The sequence below is a fragment of the Phoenix dactylifera genome, chromosome 8 (assembly GCF_009389715.1).
Source record: "Phoenix dactylifera cultivar Barhee BC4 chromosome 8, palm_55x_up_171113_PBpolish2nd_filt_p, whole genome shotgun sequence".
Classification (NCBI taxonomy): Eukaryota; Viridiplantae; Streptophyta; class Magnoliopsida; order Arecales; family Arecaceae; genus Phoenix; species Phoenix dactylifera.
In genome coordinates, this window is record NC_052399.1 from 2131314 (window position 1) to 2149619 (window position 18306).

Consider the following 18306-nt stretch of genomic DNA (forward strand, 5'->3'; position numbering starts at 1 on the left):
AATCTGTGACGTTGACTGATAGATTAGACATTTAAGTGCTAGCTGCTGTATTAAAATAAAGATACATTATAATTTAATAATTAAAAAAACCAGATCGTAAAAGAAAGGTTGGAAACAACATATTAACATACGGCTGATATCTTGAGGTCATATTAGACGATAGCGGTCGAGGTAAAGGCCAATATATTATATACCAATTGCCGGGTGTCTATATAAATATAAATTCATATCTTGGCTAAAATGGAAATTTTGATACACATAATAGAGTTCTGGTAGATGAGGATGCTAGCTTTATCCATTAGAAATTTAAATATCCTACTCTTTTCAGAAAAAAAAGAAAAGGAAAAGAAAAATTCATGGCACTGAAGCTGAGTAAGTGGTGTGACTGTCATAGGCAGTAGAGAAACTCAACGCCCAGTCCTCTTTTTTGACTGCCAATTTGCACTACTTCGAACACAATTAGCATTTTATGTTTCATCTTTTATGCATTTCCGATCGGAAAAAAAAGAAGATAATTGCTTGAAAAACTTGTGAAATTCATCTGATGGGCTTTTCTTTCCATTGAATAGGAATCGCCAGGTCTACAATAATAGCTGCTTGCCTCCTTCGATGAAGACAGATTGATTGCTAGCTTTAGTATAGTTAGGCTCGTTTTGGCATGCGTAAATACTAGTTTCATTATATATATATATATATATAAAGATAGAGTTTTACTTTTAAAAAAAACATAAAATGGCAGTTAACATATGCTCACAACCGATAAGGTTTAGTAGCTACGCGTAACTGTAAGGAAGTTGCCATTGCAGGGCAAATCCTTGGAGCTCGGTCATTTAATGCTTTGCATGTACTGCAGCATTGTCCCAGATGCTGTGAGTAATCATTTTGGATATTTCCATGGAGCTATGGCCGTCACGTTCGGGCATCAAATAGAATGGTAGTTTTGTATCAACATTCCAGTACTCCAACTAGCAGCAAGGAACCTAGAAACGAACCAACGGGCAAATGTTTTGAAGGATCGGTCAGTAGGGAGACCCAACCACTTGCTTGCACCCTGTAGGACGAGACCATGCACCAAAACCTCAATATTGCATGCCAACTGCTACCCTGTATTCATGTCCTCAGTACGTACGTACGTCTTTCTGTCCTTTAAATAGTCGGTACGGTAGTGGTAAAGGTATGTACTCACAAATGATTACCTCGAAAAGCTCAAAAAAATCTACACAAGTATCATGCACAGTGGATGAGATGTACTCCAATTATGACACCATCCATCAAATTTTGCTATTTAAATGCCCTAGATCATGCCTGAAATACTTCCATTTACAAGCATCTGCATGGTTTTATTTCGTTCTTTTCCTATTTGATGTGAGTTAAGTAACTAATGATATATAAGTGGTTTGCCAACACAACTGCAAAACAAACGTTCTACCATCGGCCATCCATGTCAAGTTGATTCGTGCATCTATTCTTCTTCTTCTTTTTTTTTTGGAATAATTCGAGCATGTATTCAAAGTGATAATTGTATCATAGGATACAAAGAGTTCTTCTATTAGAACTCAGTGATAGCCAAAAAAATATAATTGTGTCATGGGAACAAACTGGCTGCACTGCCATCCACCTTGTTTCCCTCACTTGGCCTTCCTAAATCCTAGCTAATACAAGTACATTGCTAACCTTAGGAAAAGACCACAATCTACCTTTCATTTAAGGCTTCAAACTAATATTGAGAGAGGCTTCAAACTAATATTAAGAATCTCTCACTTAATATTCACTACTTCAATATTAAGCAATATCAGGTTAGCTAAAGAGGAGGAGTGTCGGTTTGGTTGCATTCCCTAGTTCCGATGGTGCCTTCAACTCTTCGGATTCTTGCCTCCACTCCATAACTGTAGTAGGCGGAGAAGGAGCGGACTTAGTGAGATCAAGGTTCAAGTCAGGCAACATGTAGGCATCGTCCTCCAGGCAGCTCGCAGTATCAGACACCCGATCATTCTCCGTCGCCGAGTTCAGTTGCTGGCATTCCCTGCGTTCGTGGCTCGCAGGACCGCCTAATAACGTTACATTCCTCGAGCTTTGAGGCTGGCGGAGAGGGACGCTCTGGCTGACGCGATGGTTGTTGGGATCGATCCCCATACTTATGAGCTTCCTCCTAAGATGAGAGTTCCAATAATTCTTCACCTCGTTGTCTGTTCGTCCAGGCAGCCTTCCAGCTATCAGCGACCACCTAAAGCCAAAAGATCATAAGATGAAATAAAATCAGTAAATCAGTATATGCTTACTTCTGGTATCTTTTGAACAAGGTTGTATACATCACTGGAGCATATGGTGTGCTTCATTTGCATCACTGAGGTCCTATATATGTCATATTTCATGCAAGGATGTGAATAAAAAAAATATGCATGCACTACGTGATGTCCTCACTATGAGAATATAATTGATTTTTTTTTTTTTTGTAGGAATTATGTGACACGACGACACCACCGGAGTGCAATGCCTCCACCTCTGCCTCGAGCAACGGCAATTTCCTCGTCTACATAAAACCAGATGAAGAAGGGATCCTTGGTGCAGCGGTGCTAGGCTCCCTCTCCTCTTCTCATAGGCTAATCTGCAAAGGGCCAAATGATCCTACCTTTATATAGGAACACACTCAAAAATGAGTGCCAATATCCTGTTCTTCCAATGAAAATTTGCCTTCAAAGGTTAGACACTCCATTATCGATCCTCTTTGCCTGATAACCCAAATCAATGTTACTAAATGTATCCAATTTCATTACTCATTTTGATTTAACGAACAACAATTTCAGTCTTGCACCTTACAAAGATAATAATAAAGCCAAAAAAAATTAATATGTAGGTTATAGCAAAAATCTGCACCTATTAATCGCATTTTCCATGAACAGTAATTTGAAGTGAGGCTCCTAACTGTATGTATGTGCGCTCATGGTGATCCTACTACACATCCTAGTATATCTCTAGAACTACAAATGAAGAGATCCCAACAGCTATACACCTCAAAACCATCTATGTCGAATATTCACCTTGCAGGAAGAAAAATAAAGGACCTCATGAAACCCTATGAGACTACAGGCCAGGTCGCAAATAAATATAAACTTGGAAAAAAAAGCTTCAGGCAGCTTAATCTATTCACCAGAGAACATTGCCCTTATCAGCATGCTATATAGCTATCACACTGGACAAGATCCAATTAGAAAGAAACCTCCACAAGCTACCTCAAGGTAGTTGGTTGCTTAAAAATTAATGTTCTTACGGATACCTAGCTCGACAGGTAAATTCAAGGTGCTGCACTAATACGTTGTGTCCATGCATGTTCAGAAGTCTTATAAGTAGCAATATGATTTACCATTTACATCATGATTCTGATGTTATGTTCTGATCATTAGGAATGGAAGCCCTAAGCCATACAATGTAAATAAAAAAAAAAATACGACTGAGTATGATGAAACTCTTAATTTCTACAAATCCTTTAGTATTAATATTACTGCTTCTTCATTGAAAGCTGAGCATACCGATTGCCAAGAAGAGCGTGGAGCTTAATGATGAGGTCCTCTTCATCCTCCTCAAAGTTCCCTCTCTTAACGTTGGGCCGTAGGTAGTTTATCCATCGCAGCCTACAACTCTTACCGCACCGAAGCAGTCCTAAGAAGAGTAGGAACAATTAGCCAAGGAACCCATGAAATCATTCATAACACTCGGACTTGAGGTGTGCAACACCTGCAGCCTTGGGGAGTGATCCCCAAGAACCTTCTCCATGGGCGCGGATGTAGTTAATGAGTTTCTCGTCCTCCTGCTTCGTCCATGCTCCCTTGTTGGTGTCTTGCTTATCACAACAAGGCTTCCTCATTGTTCTCCCTCTATTTGCGTGTCTGAGAGAGAGATGAGGAGGGAGAGAAAGATAAAGGGCCGAGGGTATGGAGCAGACGGCAAGGGCGAAGGATATATAATAAAGATTTTTGGGCTGTACAAAGATATGGAATGACTGAGACGAAGTTGACCATCGACCAGAAGAATGGTTGTTTGGGAGTGGGGGGTGAGGGGGAAGTGTGGTCTGTTAGTTGCGGTTAGAAGCCTTTGTTTTGTTTCAGGCTGCTAACAAAAACGATCCAAGATTTCTCCTTGGAGAGTGATGGAAGCCGGTTGGTCACACGTTCCGCGCTGACTGATAGCTTTCCCCATGTATCCGTACCCGTCTTATTTGTGCCCGTAGATGGGTTTGAGATCGGCTTTAATTAGGGTCTCGCTTTTGGAAGATTGAGGCTCGGAAGGCTTCATCTTTGGTACATGGTGTGCTTCATATCCATGATGATTAATTTAAGTGATCGGTATAAATATAGCGTCATGAGATAATTGTCAAGCTATTGCATGGTTCAAGCATCCGCAAGGCCCTATATAGCTTAGATAAGGCACCACAAGAACTGCAGCAGGAACAAAGGTTGAGATGGGTTACCCTAAGCCCCAGGAGAAATTGTTGGTCGGACTAGGTCGACCAACTCAACAGTGGACCACTCTAACACTAACGGACATTTGTAATCATGGACAGAAAAAGGAGGAGGAGAGAACGGAGCAATACAGATGTTCGTTTGTAGTTAGATTGGTCCGAGCAATACAGGTGTTCTTGACCTAGTATAAAACTTAGAGCCACCTAAGTTGACAAGTTGATCTATTGGATCAGACTCAAGCATTGCTAACCATGCAAGAATTGGATGCTGATCCCTAATTATGATGGTTGGCTGTCGGTTGGCGGTCGGTCGCTGCAAAATTTTGTACGTATTGCGAGGCTAGCACGTTGCAAACCAACCGTCCACCTCCCACAAAATATGAAGCTTTAACCATTCAAAGATAAGATAGGTTCGCATATCACTACTTTTAGAAGAACAAATAGATAGAATACGATAGTTGCCAAATTTGGTTAGTTCATTACTTTTTTAAAAAAATCGATTTTCTCTTATTCTCGAAAAACTCACCTCTTAATATTATTGTAATGAGAATTGTATAATCTCCGGAGATATTCCAAGCCCCGAGCTCTTGCTCATCCTTGGATTGATTAATAAGTTTCTTGATTCTATGGCATACAAATGAAGTACTAACATAGTTCAACACTTCAACCACAATTTTTTGCTCATAGACATTTTTTTTTCTTTTTTGGTTTTTATGTACCCTCTACCTTCCAGTCTTCATACCAGACCAGTTTAAAAAAAGATCTCAGAACATGGACAAACGGGAGGATTTTACTTTCTTGCTGAACATGGATATCATGTGGAAGTGCAATCAAGCTAGCACCAAGGTGGTCAATCAATTTCACGTCCGACGAATAAAGGATTATGGACTGGTTGGTTGGACATAGCAAACCACCTTGGAAACTCCTGTTCTCCGCGCTACTAGATTGCAGAATATGGTGAAACTAGAATTCCAGCCGACCACGAAGACAAGCGACCGATAAAGAGGTTATGCATCGTTCTCATTCATGGCATGAAATGACCCTTCGCTTCTGTTACTGGGTCAGCAATTGTGGATAGGCTGGGCCGATTGGATATGGAGTAGTTTGGAATCCTCATCAAAGATATCCATCAAACAATAGCCTCTGATTGGATGGCTTTCTATTCGGTGGAGCATTTTTCTAACACTCTGCAGATTCATTTGACATCTGTTTCTTCACTATTTTATAATATTTTGTTTTTAATTTTATAAGATATATTCATACTCCGTACGATGATGCAATTTTGTCTTCAACATGATGTTAAAAACAAAAAAAACAAAGCAACATGATATGTAAATATATTTTTATATTGTTTAATAGTTTAAGATAAAGAAACAAACTATATATAACAGCCAAAACTGAAATTTTGTATACCATATTAATAAATAATAATAACTTCTATTTATACGACTCAGAAGCAGTGCTATCTTCTATATGCATAATACATTGGGCTACAATTTATTTCAACTTAATGGAGGTTGCAGCTGAGAGCTTTCAACATGCATCTTGAATGTTAATTCTAGTATCAAATACTTAATAACAAGATACCTTTAAAATACTTAAATATCATCGAACAATATTTTATCTAATTTATCAGTTTCGTTATCTTTGATTGATACTATCAAATTTATTAAATTTACACAATAGTTAATCTCAAAATTCGTATATCGGCTGAGATATCAATATCTCTATTCCCGTTGACGAGGTTTTGAACCATGTTGATTTCTTTTAAAATTCTTCCATTTCTGTCGCAACTAAGATTAATCATAGAGATGCCTGTTCCCGCGGTCGGAGACCTTGGCGGGCCTGAACTGCGTCCTTCCAAGTGGCTAGTCCGTCTCCAGACCTGGCAGATCTCCATTGGATTAGATGGTGGAACCCACAGGTCTTATCCGTTGGGTCCCATGCTGCTATAACTTCTATTTCCACAGCTCGTCATTGTATTCTTTTTCCCGGGTACAGACATGAGCACAAGCTTACTCCAACTCATCGTATTTGAGCAAGCAGAGGTTCGTCATCAGTCATGCATGAAAGCTGCTTCCTGTTTTTGACTGGTACAAGTAAGCTCCATCTCTGCAACATCTGTTCTTGTTTTCTTCGAAAAAAGCCCAAAGACGAATATATCGCATGCAGAACTTAGCATCTGTGGGATCCAACTTGGTCGGTAGATGGGGCTTCCACACAGTAACACAGGAGCCAGATCTTGCGTCTATAAGTTTTGTTCTTAATGTAATAATGGTGGCATGATCATTTTAAACCCTCAACAGAGGCCTGAGTGGAAGCCGTATTGGTGTCTGTATGTCTCTGGAATCTTGAATTGCTAAACACATATATGAATGTAACAGTTTCATGTCAGATAAGCATTTCTCCCTTCATATGGCATCCTGAATGCATGTAAATATATTTCTAGGTTATTCCAGTTCTTTTATATCAAAAATCTGGGAAGCATTTCAACCAGAAATGTTTTACACTATTGACTTTTGTAAAGCTTGGACTCATCAAGAGTATCTAATTTCAACAGAACTTGATATGTATGGAACCGCATTATTTCCTTTTTCGCTGATAAATGAATATATTCAGAATGAACTGTCAAAAAAAATTACAATGAATAAACTCGATCGTGCAATGAAGAGGGCAAAGAAGCTTTATGATCATTAGAGGACGGCATTGAAAGGCGTCTGATATTATCAATCCCTTCTCTTCTGAGGGCTTTTAGTTCTACACCTGCCCTGTGAGCTGCAATAATCCCTATAGCTTCCCAGTAATTTAGGACCTTCACCTGAAGAATGAGAATCAATGAAGTTCATATATATTTGAGCGCGGCAGCAAGGAAGGTTTCAAGTGAGTGATGCATACCACTTCAATCCCAAACTTCTCAGGTGTATCGTCGAGCACTGTCTCATTCTCCTCAACAGCAATTATCAGAGGCTGCAAAAGGATTATACTCGCACCTTTATATAGAAAAGCATATCCATTTAAGACATCACAGGCTAAAATTAAGCCATCGGCATTTATGTGAAAAATGGTCAAAACTGCTAACCAGCAAAAATGATAATATAGCAATTAAGTATTCAGGAAATAGGCATATTTGAGACAGTTCTACTGCACAGGCAATGCTCCTATGAGCCTAATCAGGGCAAAGATATAATGGAACCTTCTTCAAGTTGGTTAAGTCAAAGAGGACTCAAGAAAGGATGCTTTTGTAAGCCTTAAAAGATATGTACACAGCAAAACCAATAAACTCTTATCGTGTACCTTATTGTTTGTCATGCTCCTTGCAAAAGCAAGAGCACCATCTCCTCCACAAGCATCAGCAGGAAGAATTACACTGTCAACATTACTAGCGACTATACAATCACTATTCAAGGATCCATGCTTCTTGGTCACATATTGGGGTGCATAACTTAAACCAGCAAGCACACAAGGAAGAAAGGTATACCCAAGCTGCAGCAAAGATAAAGAGAAGATCATGTCAATACAAGTATTGCTTGCTAAAGAAATCAGTCTCCAGGTAGCAAACACAACTTCGTAGCTGATATTTTTGTATTTTTAAGCAGAAAAAAATAAAAAAAGAAGTTCTAAAAACTAGGGTATATTTCATTATTTTGAAAACCTTCTTCCAGTTATTTGAGGTATAAAATTAACTATGCACTCACTAAGACACCAATACACACAATGCATGGTTTTGAGCAAGACTGCCTGAAGGGTACAAAATGGGATGATCATTCAGCCTACGCCCATTTGAAAACCGTGTAGATACCAAGATGCAGAAGAGGATGTCAGTTCGGTAAAATATGAAAAACACCAACAAATTATCTTCATTCCAATAATGACTTCAAGGGTGAACCAGTAGTCCGGAGTTTTGATGTGTATTTAACATGCAGCTCTCTTACATTAGTGAGTAAAAAGAAAAGGTTAGATTTGTATATGCTTTTGGTAGTGTTCGAAACATTAAGCAGAAATGCTAACTTCTATGCCATAATTGAAAAGAATTGAAGGCTTAATGGGAATAATGACATTAACTTTTCTTTTATTATTTGGTAAGAAGTTGATGATTTTGTAATGCATTCCTTTCTTGTCTTTTAATATATTTATGATTCTTTTCTTATTGCTGAATATTTCCGGACTCTTAGGTACCAATCGTATGTGTAATTCTGGGTGTCAAAACTAAATTCACACTCCAAAGATAAAGAATTGAAGTGGAGAAAAATGACATGGTCACTTTACTCTTCATTAGAGTTAAGGGATTCGTCAACTTCAAATTCTTTTCTCACTTTAACCTCTCTAAAGCAGTATGTAGACACAGCTGGAGTGTAACAATAAAAAGATGAGTCTACATCAATCGCCGTTTTATATGGTGAGCCATTGATAAGAAATGCTTAGGCAGACCAACTTTTCACAATACACGCCCTTAAATAGTTGAGATGCAAATCCTGAAGCAGCAGGGAAAATATGAATATATTAATTTAACCAATACACTCTTCAAAGAGTTCTCTTTCAAAAAGAAACAATATCACCCTCGTTTACCATATCTAGCCTTGTCATCTAGGCATCACACAGAAACATCTCAAGAAGCCTTAATCAGCTCTTGAACTCTCAAATCTCCAGTCTCTATGTGTTAGGATTTAAAATCTTGCTACTGTTGGAAGTCTGAAGTCTGGATCGAGCATTTGCATGGTCTGAGTTTTGTAGGTTTGTCAGAACCAGAAAGAACTTGGGATAAATATGAGACTAGAAACCCCAACCATTGAAATGCTAGGAAAAGAGGGCAGGGCAATCTCTACCTTTCTAATTAGTTATATTTCTTTATTCCCCACAAGTGCTACCTGATTTTAGGATTGGATCACAAGTCAGATGACATCATTAGGATAATCAAATATGATACTCTAAGCATAATTTTCAAATAATATGTATGTTCAAGGCCCTATGGCAAGTGTGTGTGATATTGGGTATTGTGAAGGTGCGTTTGTCCAAGCAATTCTCATTGACTATTTCATATATGAAGCAAAATGAATGTAGTACTACAAATAGTGTGAAAGGCTTTGCATCCAACCACAAGACAGGCAAGCCTTTTGTGCAACGTTCCCCCTCCCATCCACTCACATCTCCCCTCTCCTTATAGACACTGATAGTTAATGGATTGACTCCTTTAAATAGAGTTTTGCTATCCTTGGCCTCAAGAACTAAAGGAGTGCACCATCCAAAAGTGGGTGACTGTTTATCAAATCACACAAACAATAAAACAATTTTGCAATTGCTGGAGAGATCATAGCCATCCATGCTTCTTCCTGAATGCATCACATGTGCCGAATACTAGTATACATTTATCCCTTTTTTATTGATGCACTCCATTGTTTCCATTATAGAGAGAGAGAGAACAAAAAGAAACTTGAAATTTGAGAACCCTACCAAATGATGAAGAGAAAATACAGCTCACTATTTTAATTTATTTTTAATTTTAATGTATCGAAATATTTTTCTGCCCTTCCAATTACAAGACAGAGTATTTAACAAGCATATGACAGACAAAATGAAGGGCAACCCTTTTACTTAACAGACACATGCTTTGTATGTCTAATATTTCACAGAGACATGGGCAAAATGGATTAATGATATTAAAAAAAGAAAAAACCTGTCAAAAAAAATGAAAAAATGATGCCATTTTACTTTGTCTATTATTCATGGAATAAAAATTTACTTTTCTAACCTTAAAGTACGAATAGTAGCACTTAAAATAATTTTCCTTTTGCTTCCACTTGCAAATGGTAAGAAAGCAATATGTTGAAGCAAATTCTAAAACCCCATAGAAATCTATTGCTTCAACGTAGAACGCATGACTGAAAGAACGATATTCCTCAATGACATTTACATTTTAACTAAGCCAACTATTTCATTGAAAAGGAGTATATATTTTTGGTTTTTGCTGCGAGCAATAATGACATAACCAACTAATCCCTCTATCAAATTTATGTCCTAGATTAAACATCTATTGAGCTAAGCTTTTTATACACTACTGTTGCCTTAATATTCCTACCATTCTTTGTCCAGTTGTGGAGCATGCATGTCCAAAATTTTTGGTCTAACCCTGTTTGCCAATATCACCAAATTTGATTTTTATCCTCATATGTTTCTTGATGTGAGTTGATCTCATAGCCTTTCCTAACTTCCAGATTTCACTTTCTAAATGAGCATTCTAGACAAATGAAATACCTGCTCTTCCACAATTCACAGCTCACATGGATTCTTGATATACTTGGTTGCTCCATGAGTGGTGATTTAATGCCTGCTTGTAATACAGAATTGATATTATATCAGTTGTTTACCAAACTATTATTCTAGTGATAAGAATTTCTCTAGCTAGTCAATCTAGTGTTATTCTGCCAATGAAATCCATATTCTGGTTGACAAGATCTTATTTCAAGATTTCATATCAAATCCACCTAATCCAAAGAAATAGAGAGAGCTTATGGTGTCTTCAACACAGTGCATGAGGTTGAGAGCATAGCAACCAAAATTCTTCGAGTGCAGACAAACTATTAGGTCCAATTCAGAACCAACTTCTAAAAGCCTGTGAAATCCCTCGTTGAGAACCTCTAATAATTAAAACTTAGAGATGACCTGTTTATGCTTGTGGATGAAATTCTTTTAATTAATAAAAATTTTCATATCCTTGGTGCTCAAGGGAAAAAATTTGCATCCTTGGAGGTCTCTCTGTAACTGTTATACAACAGAAATGTATCTATAGCAGGAGTAATGCATTCACCATTGGACGCTTAAAAAGAATGTTATCAAGACTTTCAGAAGCTTATGTTAACTTTAGCATGGAAAGATTGTACACACCTCTTCAGCAGCGGATCTCGGAGACAGTGACGTGCTAAGAGGGATAGGTGATACTGCAGGTGCATGAGCACAGGGGATCTGGAACTCCTTCGCAACAAGATGGCTGATAATTGCCTCGACTCCTGCCAATGAATCTACTCCCTGCAAAGGATACAGGACGTCAAAATAGTTTTGATGTAGCATCCAGGGCAACAATATGCTCACCTCTCACACAATCCCATGCCCAAAGCAAAGCACTGCTCTTTCATTTTCTTACATATTGTTCAAGCCTTATTTTACATACAGCATGCAGGAGAGTGCTGCCTAGCTATATCTGCATTCACTAATCTCCTAAAATATAATTCCATATGACAGACGCATAAATTAAAAGTAAAATGATTAAAAGCTCCATGAGCCAGCAAACATACTGATGACAAGAGAAGTTAAATGCATTCAGAATAAATAAGCAGACACTGGCATGCATGTTCCGGTCATGAACACAATCAAGTCATTATATAAATTTGCAATACACACATCATATATTAAATATTAAATTAAAAAACTATGTCCATAAATAGAATGTTTCGAGAGAGACACCATCCAGCTGGAAAAAGAGAATGGCAAGCTATGGAACATCACCTAACAGATCATGAATAATAAAAATTACCTTCCCTTGTCTGTAGTCTTCCATGTCTTCTATATCGTCATCTGGAAAGCGCCCCACAACTGCAACTGCACTGACTTGTGAATGGTTAACTAAAGTTTGTACGGCTCTTAATAATGAATCAGGGTGTTTGATCCTTCCTGTTGATTTCCCGCATTTTGGATCGATCCATGTCTCAACCTATAAAATAAGATAAAGCTCTCAGCTGATAAATTAGCACTCTGGTTTTACTTTGCTTTTAAGATGTTCGACGATAGATTAAATCCGTCATATACAAGATGCATATAACATGATAAATCAATCACATGCTCAGGAAAGGAAGAGATTGAACATAAAGTTTATAGTGTTGTTTCAGTGTCCAAAAGTTCCCAGTTTCAAGGGATCTGGGTACCAATAACAATCTGAGCATCTTACTGAAAGTCTAATAATGTCAACAATTTATAATCAATACCGTATCAAATGGAAATATGCAACCAAGAACGATATTTTGACATTGGAACTAATAAGAAGTATCAAGATCTTGATGGTAGGCAAAAAAATTAAGAACTGGACTTCTATTGACTGAAGGTGTTCCTTAGAGCCAAAGTCATAGCATTTTCAGAACTTGAACGATTAACCTGATCAAATAGTTGATCAACTGAAAGCCTTTTGATTGCAAAGATTGGCTTAAATATGGCAAGAAGTTATTATATGTAAATTTTAAAGCATTGGTCTTTTCACTGAAATGTTTATAATTTGTCATGTTCCTTCTCTTGTCACCACTCATCAATGGCCTCTCTTTCAGCTAGATGTATAGAACTCCATAATGCATGGTGAATGTATGCACCAACTTTTTATCAAATGATCGGCAAGCTCTGAAGAAGCAAATGGAACATATTTGTACAATACTTTAGCAAACTTTTTGGCCTTGTACCAATTATATTAGAACCTGTTAAGTTTCATTGGCCTGCTTCCATATGCTCTCACCCTTAAAACTCCAACACTACAATCTTTTTTGCTCGATTACTCTATTCTACAAAAATAGCCTTTCGTTATGTTCATCTTTCCCCAGAGTGCACCTTCAAAGGAGTATCTGTAACAATATACTCCACGATAGGCAAGCCTAAGGAAGCCCTTGTAGCATCTGCAACCTGCAAATGGCGAATTCGGAGCTCTTCCTCCATTCCAGCATCGAGTACCAAACCTACCTGGGTTCCAAGAATAGAATTTTGTTAGGCTAATGTAAGAACCAACAAAATCCGTAGGAAGTCGCTGTTGTGATATCGGGAGGTTATGTATCCATGCATGCTTGTGTGATTGTGTAACTATATACAACCATGTATGTTTGTGACCAATTTCTGCTTCTATGACAATGCATGAACTCTAATTTACATTATCAATTATAAAAGTTTTGGTCTAAAATAAACTAAAAGTTCCAAAATGGGGAATGGTGTTAATGATTGTTTCGCACTACATTGATCTTACTCTTTTTGATTCTTTTACAAAATAAGGAATTAATCAACAAGCTAACTTATTTTCTTCAGAATGCAGATAAATGTACCTTATTTTGGTGGACAGGTTGTAGAGCCCAAGATCCTTCTGCAAACCTGTCAAGCGCATATCCCTCAACGTAAAGAACATTTGGCATTGGCCAATAAAGCATTGCCGCATTTAACACCTGCCATGTTAGAAAATGCAGGGATAAATGGGATATTCATAATTGTTGTATGACAAGTCCTATAGACATCCCGCCACAACAGAGATTGCAAGCAACAAAAATAGTCGAAATAAACTGATGGGGTTGATTGAGACACATTTCACAGGGCGGTAACTTCGATCAAGATGTGTCACCTTTTTTAAGTTCCACAGGAACCAAACATCAAACATTATGAAGTCAATTAACTGCGTCTACACAACTACACAAAACCGCGATCCTAGGCAGATTTAAATTTAAGATTCCAGTACAGGGGATCAGAGTCCTCCTGCCTGACACCCAGGCTATTGGCGGTGGAACGAGAAACAACCAAAGAGGTGAGGCACATAAAATGGATTGAGTCCAACAGTTGGGCAAACCCCAACGAATTTGGTCTCTACCACACATGTTCCGGTTGTTCATGCCCATGTTTCTTGAACCAATCCTACGTCTTGCTGTACTCAAATGGATCCCGAGCCTAGTCGAACATGTTCCATGCTTCAGAGATCTACCCAGACCCCTTTTTTGCGTTACTAAATAAAGGTTCCAAAACAAGAAGCTAGTAGTCTAAGACCGAAAAATGACAACAGATAAGGATGAAAGAAGAGAGGAAGAGGGATACGTTGGGATGGGAGATGACGCAGTCGGCGACGGAGGCGAGGGTGCGGGCGACGGGCAGCGCGTCGCCTGCGAAACCGCCGATGGACGCGCCCACGCCCGTCGGGACAATCAGCACCGTCGTGTATGGCCTCCGGAACTGCAGGATTTACCGGCAAACAACGAGCAAACACTTGGTTAGAAGCCCAAATAGAGGAGGAGTTAAGAGGTGACACGCATACCTTGGGATGGGGAAAGGCGGCCGAGCAAGTGACGCGAAGGTTAGACGGAGAACGGGCTCCGGAGATGGGCAGGGAAGGAAGGGATGGACGGATGGAGGCTCTCCCCCAATGGACCGGACGGCAGTGAGGGAGCGCCATTTGGAACGCGAGTGGAAAGAAGCTGGCCGAGCACGAAACTTGAGGATTGTCTGCCACAGAGCGCCTGTATTGGTTTTTAGATTTTGTGGCCTTCTAAATATCAAATTGTATATAAATATTTTTTTAAATTAATATATATATATATATATTTGAAAAATATTTATTTTTGTTATTCTATTTTTTTATTTTTATTTTTATACATATCCATGCTATTTAACACTATTAAAAAATTAACAATTTTAAATTAAAATAATTAAAATATTCTTAATAAGTAGATGTGCAAAAAAAATCCGTAATTGAAAAAAAAAATAATTTTAAAGTTTTATTTTATTTTTAATTAATATAAATATAATTTTTATTAATGATGTCAGAAGAACCGTTGTATTAGAAATATTTATGTAAAAATAGTATTTTATGAAGATTAAAAAAAATTATTAATATTAAAATAAAATTTATATAAATTTAAATTTTTAGAAAAATATTTATGTAAAAAATTATTGATTTTTAATGATAGACCCAAAAGTCCACTGCCCCATCAGGGTCGTGGGTGTATCTTTTGCGTGAAAAAAGCCTTCATCCAAATGCACCATTGGATCATCCATGGATGGCTTTTAGAGCGGCACAGGAGGATGAATAGATCGTTCAAAAAGCTTTGGGCTCCCAGCGGAGAATGACCCAATGGTGGGTCCGTGCGAAAGATACAACCCCAACCCTGCAAATTTATCTCAATGGTGCCTGTCGAGTGTCTAATCAAATATATTTTTATATGGTTACTTAAAAATGGACTGCATATTTTTTTAGTGTTAGGTTTGTAAAGGTGCTAACTTGGTAAGATTATAATAGTATACCAGATATTCTGGGGTCAAACCCTTAAGAATATTAGAGAAGGGCTACCTTCGTTACATGGTCCATTACCATATTATATATATACATATACGTACATATGCAGTGCGCAAAGCAAGTTGTACGGAATTGGAAACCGAGAAGAAGTACAAAAGGATGAGTAATATAATCCAATCCAATCAGCAAACTTGTTGCTTTCGTCATAGACCGCACCCAAGAGAGCACAAAGGTCAATAAGGTGCAACCCTAGCATCGTTAATCCAAGAAACCATCATGGAGGAAGCTAGTCGCTTGAGACTGCTCTCCAAACCTATTCCATTATATGTTGTAAAAAAAATAAAAGATAAACCAGGTAGCTAGCATTTTATTTGTTATACTTACCTATACGCTTGTTCTACCTTTCCCTGGCCCTCGCTGCTGCTCGATATCCTCTACTCGAACACCCGACTCAGAAGCTCCAAGGTGACCCATTATTGTCCCCGGAGAGTTTCATGATTTATTTTCCTTTTGAAGCCATGGTTGTGTTTACAAGTTTTTGTATTTAGTTAACCCCAATTATCTAAAATATTATGTTGCAATGGTTGTATAAGCCATTGTTACCCGGATATCACCCCTTCGAAATATGAAAATAACTTTTTCATATGATGGATAAGTTTATGGCCCTATTTGGCAAATTTATTGGCAGTAGAGCTTTCGGAAGTAAAACTTTTATAAAAAGTCATTTGTTGTTTGTAACTATATTTTTAAAGTGTTGTGGAACTTTAATATGTATTTCGTAAACAAATTGCGAAAGTACTTTTGGTATAACAAAATGACCATAAAAGATATTGCATAGTATTATACAATAGAGCATAATAAAATATAATATATATTAATACATAAATATATAATATAATATAATATTACTATAATACAGTATAATATTATTATAATATAGTATATTGTATACTATAACATAATAATATAACATAAGTTGATATTATATAACATAACTTATCAATGTATTATGATATAATATAATATAATATTATATTATAGTATAGTACAATAATAAACATATAAAATATTATAATTATTGGTGTAAATTAATTCTTGTAATTATAAAGGGACATTCCTGTAATTATAATATTTTATCATGGGTATTTTAGTTAGAAAATAAAAAAATTTATAAATCAAAACAGCTTTTGGATGCATGCTAAAGGTTCTTTTAAGCTCTATTTTAAAAAGCTGTTTTAGCTTTCTAGCAAAACTAAAATAACTTTCTGATTTTTTTACTAGACACTCATATTCCATCCAAAAGTATTTTTGGAGGGTCAGCAAAAGCTCTGCCAGACAGGGCCTATGTATATTTGAGCCTCTCTAGATCTCGAAACTCTATATCTCAAGATGACAAAAGCTTCATAATTGGGACATCTTTTTTGGTTTAGCTATTACTATAAGGCCAATTTGCATTGGGACGTTGCTTTGTTAAAAAATGTTCAAACAAATACTCAAAAAATATTAAGCTCTCTCCTTAGAAATCAGCATAAGATCAACTTGTGGCAGCAACTTTTTGGGACATATGGAAGGAAAACACAACATGATCATTTTTTCAAAAAACAGCTAGAACACTTGATCAAGCCTCATGTTGCTTCCTCTATTGTGTTATCCTACCAAAGGTGATGAAGTTTTTCTCCTTTTTATCAAGGAAAAAGAAGGATATTGTTGCGATTAAAATTCAGCCTGACCTCGATGCTGAGCTATTGGATGGCTGTGAGAGATCCACAGGTTATCCATTCAGATCGGCAAGGGTAGCCCAAGCCTGCTATTGGTCTCCGAGATAAGGTAGAATTGCTTGACGTCAGTGGTTGCACTCGGATGGAGGCTTCTACGTCAGATTCGATATGAAATGGAAAAAACGTAAAAATTCAATTATTAGAAACTGTCCAAGAGGAGATCCTCCAAATGCCTAAGTTATGTGCTAATCTCAGAGACAACGGAGGTTCAGAGATGACATAATGGCAGTATAGTAATGGAGTCGAGAAAACTCATCCGAGGGTCATTAGGGGTGTGCTTTATATGGGCGAGGGTCAGCATTCATCATCGAGCAAATCAAGCATGTGTGTTGACCTTTTTGGTAACAACCCATGTATCTCGCTAGAGTATCATGTGTGCGCATTTCAGCCGTGCAAATTGCTCTCATATCATGCATGTAAGAAAACCGCATGTGATCGTGGGCCGAGATATCGCCACCTGGAGATTAGTTTAAAATTGAATCGCTTTGCATGCGCTTTTATGGTCAGCCACAAGACGAGCTTTCGTTGATCAGTAAACCACATTAATCATGGTCGACTCTTCACTGGTGATTTAATGAAAGACAGTATTCAATGACTTTAATATCTTCCAAAGTTGCCTTTGAGTTGATTTTAAAAAAAACATTAATTGTTGGCCATATCTGATTGAAGAAAAGAATTTAGCCAGGAAAGCTCCTAAGGTCCCAATTTCCTAGGAAGCTAACAGCTATATAGATCCTGTTTTTATAACCTTTCAACAGCTATACATATCCTGTTTTTATAACCTTTCTTTTCATGATTTCAGCAGATGTTCCCTTATGAATACATTGTACTCAATTTCTATCGCATAGATCACATAAAACTAAGAAGTTCTTTTTGTGTGTGTGTGTGTGTGTGTTGGGAAACAAGGGATATATCAATGTTCTACTGTATAATACCAATTTCTCTATTATGTTCCTGCCTAAGATGTGTCCAACTATTTGCATTCCCCCCCTCCTATCTTCAGTTATCCTGCATTTTGTCTTATATTTTCCCCATCCCATAAAAACTAGGAAATCAGGCTG

At 37.4% G+C, this 18306-nt stretch overlaps 2 protein-coding genes across 3 annotated transcripts; both read right to left on the reverse strand.

The window, feature by feature from the left end:
* Window positions 1-1471: 1471 nt before the first annotated feature.
* Window positions 1472-3947, reverse strand: LOC103712917 (MYB-like transcription factor 4). Its single transcript, XM_008799628.3, has 3 exons — window positions 3733-3947; window positions 3528-3657; window positions 1472-2224 (listed from the first exon to the last, which is right to left on the reverse strand). The coding sequence occupies exons 1-3, from the start codon at window positions 3860-3862 to the stop codon at window positions 1798-1800; spliced, it is 687 nt and encodes a 228-aa protein (XP_008797850.2). The 5' UTR covers window positions 3863-3947; the 3' UTR covers window positions 1472-1797.
* Window positions 3948-6896: 2949 nt separating this feature from the next.
* Window positions 6897-14697, reverse strand: LOC103712931 (uncharacterized lipoprotein syc1174_c-like). Of its 2 annotated transcripts, none has more exons than XR_005512671.1 (9): window positions 14490-14697; window positions 14273-14407; window positions 13519-13635; window positions 13037-13165; window positions 11982-12158; window positions 11336-11476; window positions 7751-7939; window positions 7352-7446; window positions 6897-7274 (listed from the first exon to the last, which is right to left on the reverse strand). XR_005512671.1 is itself a non-coding variant. In XM_039128621.1 (9 exons), the coding sequence occupies exons 1-9, from the start codon at window positions 14625-14627 to the stop codon at window positions 7095-7097; spliced, it is 1278 nt and encodes a 425-aa protein (XP_038984549.1). In that variant the 5' UTR covers window positions 14628-14696; the 3' UTR covers window positions 6897-7094. The 2 variants fall into 2 exon arrangements, 1 of the variants encoding a protein (XP_038984549.1); XM_039128621.1 differs by having other exon boundaries at window positions 7352-7423; window positions 14490-14696.
* Window positions 14698-18306: the final 3609 nt, after the last annotated feature.

What these genes read in the sequence shown, in the direction of transcription:
- LOC103712931 (XM_039128621.1), bottom strand. Translation starts at nt 14,627, where the DNA reads ATGGCGCTCCCTCACTGCCGTCCGGTCCATTGGGGGAGAGCCTCCATC. An exon ending in CCGCCTTTCCCCATCCCAAG is followed by an intron (nt 14,408 to 14,489) that starts GTATGCGTGTCA and finishes TAAATCCTGCAG; the next exon opens with TTCCGGAGGCCATACACGAC. An exon ending in CGAGATCCGCTGCTGAAGAG is followed by an intron (nt 7,940 to 11,335) that starts GTGTGTACAATC and finishes TCTTTGCTGCAG; the next exon opens with CTTGGGTATACCTTTCTTCC.
- LOC103712917 (XM_008799628.3), bottom strand. Translation starts at nt 3,862, where the DNA reads ATGAGGAAGCCTTGTTGTGATAAGCAAGACACCAACAAGGGAGCATGG. An exon ending in ATCACTCCCCAAGGCTGCAG is followed by an intron (nt 3,658 to 3,732) that starts GTGTTGCACACC and finishes TACTCTTCTTAG; the next exon opens with GACTGCTTCGGTGCGGTAAG. An exon ending in CACGCTCTTCTTGGCAATCG is followed by an intron (nt 2,225 to 3,527) that starts GTATGCTCAGCT and finishes TTTTGGCTTTAG; the next exon opens with GTGGTCGCTGATAGCTGGAA.